Raw genomic sequence first — 10,552 nt, 5'->3', positions numbered from 1 at the left:
TCTGGTTTTGTGTTTTATATGCTTTTGAATATAATGATCATTATTGTCGTTAAATAATTGTGTCTCTAATTTTATTAAACACTTGAACATATTTAACATTAACATGTCTATTAAACCAATTTTTATGTTCTGTATTAAAGAGATTTTTATTGCCTCTTTTCCAAGCTAGATTCTTTTCCCAATCGAATATTGGACGAGGGAGACTTACAGGAATCAGAAAATTTAGATCTTGAATTGATATAGAGATAGAGGTGGTTATGGTTGGGTTGGATCGATATCTATAATCTATGATCTTTCACACAAAAGTGATTATTGTTTATTTAACACCACAACAAGTAAAATTTTACAGGAGGGGGTTATTTATCCTTTAACACGAGAATTTTATTGGGTACTTTGGAGATAATTGGGTTCTGAAGGAAATAAGACAAGACGATGAAAATAATGGAAAAAGATTAGCTTTTATGAGGTTTCTTTGTACATTCTAACATGGTGTATTTTTACACTGTGTTTGTCTATATGGGGTATTTTGTATGCTGTAACCAACAACATGACTGTTGTATCAGCAATATAAAAGAGTGTCATTGAAGCAATAGAAAATCATGAGTAAATATAGGGAAAAATGGTGTGTTTTAACAAATCTGTCTGAGTAGTATGCTGTCATTCTGTTTGGGCAGCTCATGAATAAAATTCTATTGATTGTTTCTCTCTATTAAATGGAATGATAAGTTCCATCAGAAGTGTCAATTTTGATACATCATGTCGTTAACAATCCAGCTTTCTAAGTTATTTTACTCAATAGAAAGCACTCTATAAGGTCCAGAACTCACCTGAAAAAAACCCTCTTTAGGTACAGCTTTTACTTAAAATTTGAGGTTCACCAACCTGTTATTCCTTTTTACTTTCCTTATCCTACAGGAAGGAAAGAAATTCCACTTTCTACCTTTTAAAGAAAAAACATCCCTTTCAAAAGGAAACATTGGCACCAAGTTCCGGCAGATCAAAACAACATCCCTAATCTCCTTCTAAACACAATAATCAGCCTGGAAACCATCCATCTTGTGCCGTGATATCTCAACTTGTTAAAACCAACAAAAAACCAAATATAAATCCCTACGACACATGTGTCCACAGAGAATGCACCCAACCACAATCAATTTCCATATTTCAATAATCTTTTTACACTGGTAAAGCCGCCACTGGTCGCTACTCGATTAAAGTAGCCACTCAATTGTCCTCACGAGGCTGAGTGCACCCCGAACTTCAAGCAAGGAGCCGAAAAAACTTCGAACCCGCCGGGAATGGAACCCGGGACCTCCAGCGTGCAAGCCTGGTGTGATACCCACTCGGGCACGTAGGTTGTAAGTGTCTATAATCCCTTTTCCTTTTGAAAAGCTCACCCCACGCCACTGGTTGCTGGTACCTTAAAGTCATTTCGTTCTGTGTTTAGAAGTGTGTAAAAATATGTACTGTAATTTGTGCCACGTTTAGAACTTCGAATTGCAAACATTGACAGACAGGTAGCAGGAAAACTCCGAGACAGAATCACGGAACTCTGGAATACGAGGAAAAACTTGGGTTCCCAAGTTGGTTTGGTTGGTATAATATCGGAATAATCTCATTTGTAAAAGCAAGATTCGTAGAAGCTTAACCCATCCTTAGCAACTTTGTCGAATTATTAAAGATTAGGTGTCCAATTTTGTCCAAATACCTATTATGTATCTACTCGTACACTAACCTGTCGAAATCACATTGAAAGCGCAGACTTACTAGTTCAGCTGATTGATATTGGTGCTGTCTCAGTTATTTTTAATCAAGTGTGTCGGGAGATTTGCGAAACTCAAGACTACATCACCCGGCCTTTATAACAGTTTTAAGCTTTTCCGACATTTTCATCTCATTTAACAGTCAAAAACTAACTCTCCAAGATCAACTTCTCGTGATCTGTACAAGTGGATAGATACTTCAATCAAGTGTGTCGGGAGATTTGCGAAACTCAAGACTACACCCGGCCTTTATAACAGTTTTAAGCTTTTCCGACATTTTCATCTCATTTAACAGTCAAAAACTAACTCTCCAAGGTCAACTTCTCGTGATCTGTACAAGTGGATAGATATACAAATTACAAAAAATGGCAGAAATATCGGGTGGTATGGGGATAATGGCAGAAATCGGATGTGGTATGGGTGGTTGACACATCGTTACCGAAGACAATCTGTTGTCTATTATTTGTTCTACATGACGAGATGGTCATTACGGAAATCATAAATAATAACTACATTTTAACGCCTTGATTGACACATTGGCTGATTAACTCTTGTGTTTTTTTTTTTATAAAGAAAAAATAACCAAGACTAGAAATTAGAAACAATGATGAACACATACCTACCTGAGGTTGTACGATATGCGAAAGTCCACAACGGTGTCAGAGAGACGCCAATAATTGATCTGGAAGTACTCCAGAAATGGGTCATCTTTCCAGAAATTTGTTGAAGGCACACCCCGTATAAGTAATATAATATATGGCGAACTTTCCGTTCCAGAAATGGGTCATCTTAAGTCGTTCCAGAAATTTGTTGACGGCACACCCCGTATAAGTAGTAATATAATATATGGCGAACTTTCCGAAGTTCATATATGCGAGACACTGGCGTATTAAACAAACAGGGAGAGAACTTTACAACAGACATCTCATCAACACCCAGCCGGAATTCTAAAGTCAAAACTGCTGGCTGGAAATGAGGCTCTTATTAATGATATTGTTGAGTTGAAGTTCTAATGTAGTAAGAAAAGGTCACTTTGAAAATAGAACATTGGAACGAATTTATTTTGTGTAGACTCACCAGAGAAGTTCTAATGTAGTAAGAAAAGGTCACTTTGAAAATAGAACATTGGAACGAATTTATTTTGTGTAGACTCACCAGAGTGAAAATCAAGACTGAGGATTGAATCAATTCACTCTAGCCAATATTGGATATTGGAAAACCGAAATACACTGGTTCGAAACCACCATCATACACAACATTCCCTTCGTCAGGATAAGCCTTCACATCTCTTCAATTAATCTTCTAGTTCTTCTAATTATATAACGAGCCCCGGACTTCTAACAGCGCAGCCAGGCTTGGATGACGAAGAGATTGGTCCAGAAAATGATGAAAATTGAGGAGAATGATCATGAAAATGCGAGATTGTTCTTGAAATTTGGCAAACATCATTATGACAATTTCCTTGTTGAATCTCGAGACCAATCGACAAAAAAAAAGTTTGATAGAAATAGAAAGAACTGTAACTGCTAAGGTCTAATCGTCCCGAAATCGAAGAGAGAAGGAAGATAGGATAGGAGAAAGACAGTTGGTCCGGGTACGAACCTTAAGTTTTTAGGTAATTCACACAAAAGATGAGAAAAGATTTTTTATGCAACATCTGCATACTGCAAGGCAGAAACATAAATATTTGCCATAAATGACACTTTGAAGGACGCTGGTATGATGGTAGTTCCCCCCTCTCTTGCCTTGTATCTTGGGTATAGATTGAAATTCAAGCGGCTTGGCGCTTACAAGGCAGACCCTCCAAGCTTACTATTAGGCTGGCAGATGATGAATACCATGGATAATACTTCAAGGGCACTTGCGCTCAAGTTTAAGATGTCTTCGGATAGCCTTTTCCAAAAGTAGGTACATGTTGGCGTCCCACAGACTGTCTGGCAAGGGGTCGTTAAGCAAAGAGTAGACTATAGTGCCTATCTGTGGGACTATAAATAGGCAGCCTAACTACCTGGCAGTTCTTCAAAGGGTTCTCTCTGCTTTTAAAGAACAAGCACAAGTCCTCACGATGCGATGGTGGACTCTTGCTTCTATGATGGAAACCATATATTCGTTGTACCTAAAAACGGCCCTTCTATCTGCGTGTTAGGAGAGCCTAAAGCACGCAACTCTAACACCAAATAAATAATGCCTTAAAACAATATTAACCTATCTAAGAAAACAGTTTGAATTGGTAAATACGAAATAAAATAATTTTTAAACCACGTTGTAATTTATTGGTTCACACTAACATAACGTAAATAAGAGTGGGAAAAGTTGCAGTGAAAGAAGAAGAATGTACCTAAATCATCATCATGTTTATCACTCCTAGGCTTGGTTTGTAGTTCACCACTCGTCTCTATTTGATGTTTTCGTCTTCATCTCCGTGTAAGAGCTGCTCCCGGAGTACTTCACAACTTGATCGATGTAATAATAAAGTACATTTTAAATCTATTTACCAATGTTTGAACCTAAACTATACAGAAATCACAGACCAGCTTTACTATAATAATAAAGTTCGTTTCAAATCTTTGATATAATAACCTGAAGTGTTGAACCATGCGTAGGTTTATTTGTAGGTTAGGAATCTCAACTGCCTCCTCAAGATATTTAAAGTCTTTTAAAACCAAACATTTAACCTAACCTAAGCGTATTCCAAAGCAAATAAACGTATTTAGTTCAGAGGGAACTTAATAAAGTTCGTTTCAAATCTTTGATATAATAAGCTGAAGTGTTGAACCATGCGTAGGTTTATTTGTAGGTTAGGAATCTCAACTGCCTCCTCTAGGTATTTAATGTCTTTTAAAACCAAACATTTAACCTAACCTAAGCGTATTCCAAAGCAAATAAACGTATTTAGTTCAGAGGGAACTTCTAACTTCTCAGATGAATGATATAAATTGTAAATTTAATTATTGGGTTGATACGAGCCTGAGTCTGATGATATATTGGTCATGAAGTTTAATATACCTGCGAGCGCAAACATTAACTCGTGTACATATCTGTTGTGTACATTTCATACGGAGGTATTTAAATTTAATATATTACATTAAATAATGATCAGAATGGAACTTTGGAAGCGCGCGGTGGGGCTTTGTCTCAACGCTTGCTCTAAACTCTAAAGTTCTGAAAGTGGTTGGTTGTTGTTGTTGTAGCGGCTTTAGCTATAGCCGAAAGATGATGACAGAATAGGGACTATATTTCTTTTATCAGCCGTACACCAGGGTGATGGTCTCTAGTCATGTTTAATTGGCTCGTCCTGAACTGCAGTCAACCATCGTGAGGACTTGTGCTTGTTATTTTTAAGCAGAGGATGGTTGGTTGTTATCAAATGCTGAGAATTGACCATCAGGTCATTTTCCTCAACTTCTGAAAGTAAACTCAGTTTAATTCACATTGCATTGGTTGTTTTAGGTTTCTGTTTATCCGTACGGACTTGGTGAATTGGGGTAGCAATTTTACTGAAAGTGGTTGGTTGTTGTTGTTGTTGTTGTTGTTGTTGTTGTTGTTGTTGTAGCGGCTTTAGCTATAACCGAAAGATGATGACAGAATAGGGACTACATACATCTGTTTTATCAGCCGTACACCAGGGTAATGGTCTCTAGTCATGTTTAATTGGCTCGTCCTGAACTGCAGTCAACCATCGTGAGGACTTGTGCTTGTTATTTTCAAGCAGAGGATGGTTGGTTGTTATCAAATGCTGGGAATTGACCATCAGGTCATTTTCCTCAACTTCTAAAAGTAAACTCAGTTTAATTCACATTTCATTGGTTCTTTTAGGTTTCTGTTTATCCGTACGGACTTGGTGAATTGGGATTGCAATATGGATTATTATGGACGTACCAAAAGGTCGAAGACAATCTGAAACCCTTTCAAGGAGAGGCTCAGGACAGAACACATTAAAGTCAATTTATTGCAATTTGGATTATTATGGACGTACCAAAAGGTCGAAGACAATCTGAAACCCTTTCAAGGAGAGGCTCAGGACAGAACACATTAAAGTCAATTTGTTGACGATGAGACCCAAAAAATTTCTCGGCAAATGACCACAGCAGTCCACACAAGAAGGGACTTATCTTCTTTGTTCTTTTATTCCTTCGCGCTCAGGCCAACTATCCTCCACCTGAAGAGCCCCATTTCCACTCATTGGGCAAATGACCACAGCAGTCCAGACAAGAAGGGACTTATCTTCTTTGTTCTTTTATTCCTTCGTGCTCAAGCCAACTATCCTCCACCTGAAGAGCCCCATTTCCACTCATTAAGAATCCACCACTCTGAGAGTAAACATATCCAAGAGGACCTCGCTTCGTCCGCGGCATGTTCAAGTGTCTTTTATTGTTCCTGATCCATTCAGTTGGTTTCTGTTGTCCGGCACCTCTCGGTGACTAATCCGCGTAATCCGATGGTCGACATTCTCTCATTGCTATTTGAAGTAGTCTCTAAACCCACCCCTGGTGGGCGATTGTAAGGGCTTTCGCCTCAATCCTCTAAGGCCAGCCATTCACTATCATTTAGACCTCAGAGGTAGATATACACCTGATCAGGTCCGCCTGTCAGGTCTGCCTGATACCTAATGAGCACACACACTATCAGGTCTACCTTGAAATCCACGGACAATGTACAGTCTTAGGTGGACCTGATAGTGAGTGGTCCACCTAAGACCGGCCATGGTCCTCGGGTTCCAAGATATTCAAAGTTCCTCGTTTCAAGCTTAGAGGAAGCAGCTCCCTCGCTCGCGGACTTGGCCTGTTCTCCTAATATGTGTATCGTTTGTATCGCCCTCTCTCTCTCTCTCTCTCTCCTTACTCTTGTGTTTGCGTGTTCGTAATTATAATAATTATTCAACTTAGCATTAATTAATGAATTTCTTGTTCAACCTGAGCAACAGCGCCATCTCTAGGAACCGTCCAGGACTCATGTACACTCAAATGCATGCCATTCGGAACACCATCATCAACTACCAGATCAAGCACAACATCTTCGTCAAATCCTACGACTTCATCATGCTCCTCAGCACCATACTCCTCTTTTATCCTCATGGGGTGATGTTCGTTCTCGGAACGGCTGGCTTTCTCCTATCCTGTCTTCCTTTTCTCTTCGATTTTGGGACGAGAGGACCGTAGCAGTTACAGTTCCCTCTGTCAAACCTCTTGAAAAAAATCAGGTAAGCTCAATTTACTTTCACATACATATTCAACACCTGACCAGTGTCATTTCCTCCAATCATATAAGAACTCAGGGTCTTGGTATCCAACCTCTCCGGAGGACCGTAGCAATTACCGTTCCCTCTATCAAACCTCTTGAAAAAAATCAAGTAAGCTCAATTTACTTTCACGTACATATTCAACACCTGACCAGTGTCATTTCCTCCAATCATATAAGAACTCAGGGTCTTGGTATTCAACCTCTCCGACACTGGTCCAAACGGAATGGTTTTCGAAATTCATTAATTAATGCTAAGTTGAATAATTATTATAATTACGAACACGCAAACACAAGAGTAAGAAGAGAGAGAGGGCGATACAAACGATACACACGTTTGCAGAAAGAACATCACTGACACTTTCAATTTCTCCTGACGGCAAGTGGTTTCACTAATCATCGCCAACTGATCGATGATATATCGGATCACATGGATGACGATCTCGTACAGAGGAAGGTGAAAGTGTCAGTGATGTTCTTTCTGCAAACAATGACGCTGATTCTGGTCACCTTGTTCATATACGGGAGTGTCCTCATACCGCTCTTCTACATCGGGATGACCATCTTCTGGAAGATCGGGTACTTCTTGCTAGTCTAAACAATAAACAGACGGAATAGTCATATCGTGTATTTTTATTCTATGTAGGTAGACCTTCACTTTGTCGCGTATGCGCGTATAGCCTCACTCACCACAATGCCTTGTACTACGAAGTCTCATTGATTAGTTTGGTGTCTCATTGGTCCGACTATATTTTCTGGGTTAACAACGCCAGCAGTTATTTTCGATATAGTCGAGACGAAGCTGGTGAAGCAGCGTCCACACTGATCGATCGACGATCGACATCGCCTAAAACATGTCCACATTATAAACTTTTTTTTCCAATCCACCAAAATCTTTTGATCTCACTCTCACCAACCTGATATGGGCTCCAATCGATATCAATCGACTTAGGTATTCGGTCGTCCAGCATAAGGCCAGGCCACTATCAGGTAGACCTGACAGGCGGACCCGATCAGGTGTACCTATCTGGTCTACCTGATGGTGAGCGGTTGGAATTTGTTGTTGAACTCGGGAGTTGTTCATCCAAGAGGTTTTACCAAGATGATATCTTCTGGAACCCAAACTCCCAGTCATGGAGGTTCTTTTTTGGTTGAGTCCACAAATTAAGGTCAGGAAGAGTTACCTAACAAAGGTCCTCCCTAGGTCCTAATAAAGGTCTGCAATCCTACAAAGGTCCTAGATTTGTTGAAGATACGACTACCGCCTTTTTCACTGGTACATTTCTAGACCAGGAAAATTGGCAAGAAAGGACATACATATCTGGGGAGTAATTTAGAACAATTTCACCACTAAAAGGTTTGCTAAATTGCTATGCTTTAAATGTCCCCTAAAATTCCCTTCATCGTTTTAGGATATTCCATACCTTTTGGTGTCACCATTGAGGCTTGATCCTTCTGTTCTTGCACATTTCGAATTTTCATCTAGGTATGTCGCACAATATCCGTGGTAATCACCTTCGATTGCAAAGGAATATAAATGTGAAACTAGAGAGCAGCAGTGTCACTAGTTTTGGTGCTTATGCTTAAATCAATTTAGAATATCAAGCGGCTTAGCGCTTACAAGGCAGACCCTCCAAGCTGACTAGACTGGCAGATGATGAATACCATGGATAGTACTTCAAGGGCAGTTGCGCTCAAGTTTGGGATGTCTTCGGATAGCCTTTTTCTGTGGCGTCCCACAGACTGTCTGGTTAGGGGACGTTAAGCAAAGAGTAGACTAGTGTCTATCTGTGGGACTATAAACACGGAGGAGAACAGATAACCCTAACCAGCCTAACTACCTGGCAGTTCTTCAAAGGGTTCTCTTTGCTTTTAAAGAACAAGCACAAGTCCTCACGATGCGATGGTGGACTCTTGCGTTTGTATGATTCATCTGCCGTACAAAGATATCTTTTCTTTACTCTGCCATCACCATTCGGCTACAGATGAAGCCACTACAACAACGTCTCCACATTTCGTTCCACGCCTGGGCCAGAAAGTTTTGATGAATAAACTTTGTAAGACCATCACTTTGTATGTATGTACTTTGATGGTCAACCCTTGGTTGGTGTTGGTGTCTGAGCTGTCGTCAGAAGACCCAGAAGGAACAAGTATCTTTGCATCTATGGGTTGATTGCTTGATTGACATGGTAAAGAGTCAATGGACAGCTTTTTTTTTTCGTGAATACACTAGGTATCATGGCTATGAAAATCAAGAAAGCAAACTTACGGCGAAAAATAAAATTGCAGAAGAGCTATTCAAATTGTGAACTATCCAAAGGGCTTTTTTTAAGAACTATCTAAATTGTGGTATCTGAGAACTTGGGACTTTCAATGAACCCCTTAGTACAAAAAACTATTTCTCAAGTTAACCCTCAAATTCCTAAGACACAGTCAATATTATGGCAATGGTCACAATTTCAGAGTAGACCATTACATTCTGTGATCCTTGCTCACTGAAAATTTCCCACACTCAAGTTTTCTAAAGGGTTAAAAAAGGGGGCCTATAACTGCAGTACTCTTATGGAAAGTTAATAAGATTTTTTTCATATTTATTTAATATCACTTTAGCATCAATATGGCAAAGCGGTCATAAATAAAATAAATATCCCCAGACTCTGCCAGCGATCCGAGAATGACTCTTCTCACCCATAAAATCAAAACTGATACCTATTATGCAGAACACAATGAAACTGCAAGCTGCTTCCTTTGCATTGCTCTTAATAGTGGGAGTTAGCAGGAGGATCACAAATAAGTTCACCCGCGGCGCGAAGATAGCAGAGGGATCAGGATCAGTAATAAGTTCACCCGCGGCGCGAAGATAGCAGAGGGATCAGGTACAATGAAACTTCGAGCTGCTTCCTTTGCGCTGGTCTTGATAGTGGGAGTTAGCAGAAGGATCACAAATAAGTTCACCCGTGGCGCGAAGATAGCAGAGGGATCAGGATCAGTAATAAGTTCACCCGCGGCCCCGCGGCGCGAAGATAGCAGAGTTAGCAGAGGGATCAGGATCAGTAATAAGTTTACCCGCGGCGCGAAGATAGCAGAGTTAGCAGAGGGATCAGGATCAGTAAAAAGTTCACCCGCGGCGCGAAGATAGCAGAAATAGCAGAGGGATCAGGATCAGTAATAAGTTTACCCGCGGCGCGAAGATAGCAGAGTTAGCAGAGGGATCAGTAATAAGTTCACCCGCGGCTTGAAGATAGCAGAGTTAGCAGAGGGATCAGTATCAGTAATAAGTTCACCCGCGGCGCGAAGATAGCAGAGTTAGCAGAGGGATCAGGATCAGCAATAAGTTCACCCGCGGCGCGAAGATCATTCTATGTAGGTAGACCTTCACTTTGTCGCGTATGCGCGTATAGCCTCACACACCACGATGCCTTGTACTACGAAGTCTCATTGATTAGTTTGGTGTCTCATTGGTCCGACTATATTTTCTGGGTTAACAACGCCATCAGTTATTTTCGATATAGTCGAGACGAAGCTGGTGAAGCAGCGTCCACACTGATCGA

The 10,552-nt window shown here is 40.2% G+C and overlaps 1 protein-coding gene across 1 annotated transcript in view; it reads left to right on the top strand.

The window, feature by feature from the left end:
- Window positions 1-7,622, top strand: part of LOC103514760 — a 22,414-nt gene extending 14,792 nt beyond the window's left edge. The window contains exon 3 of the mRNA XM_008479663.2: window positions 7,455-7,622. Coding sequence (XP_008477885.2) covers window positions 7,455-7,599 — 145 coding nt within the window. The 3' untranslated portion in view covers window positions 7,600-7,622. The remainder of the gene's footprint in view (window positions 1-7,454) is intronic.
- The last annotated feature ends 2,930 nt before the right edge of the window (window positions 7,623-10,552 follow it).

This window comes from Diaphorina citri, unplaced genomic scaffold (genome assembly GCF_000475195.1).
Source record: "Diaphorina citri unplaced genomic scaffold, Diaci psyllid genome assembly version 1.1 scaffold1220, whole genome shotgun sequence".
In the NCBI taxonomy this organism is placed as follows: Eukaryota; Metazoa; Arthropoda; class Insecta; order Hemiptera; family Psyllidae; genus Diaphorina; species Diaphorina citri.
Note: the sequence above shows the minus strand (reverse complement) of the source record. Positions and strands in the feature narration are given on the sequence as shown.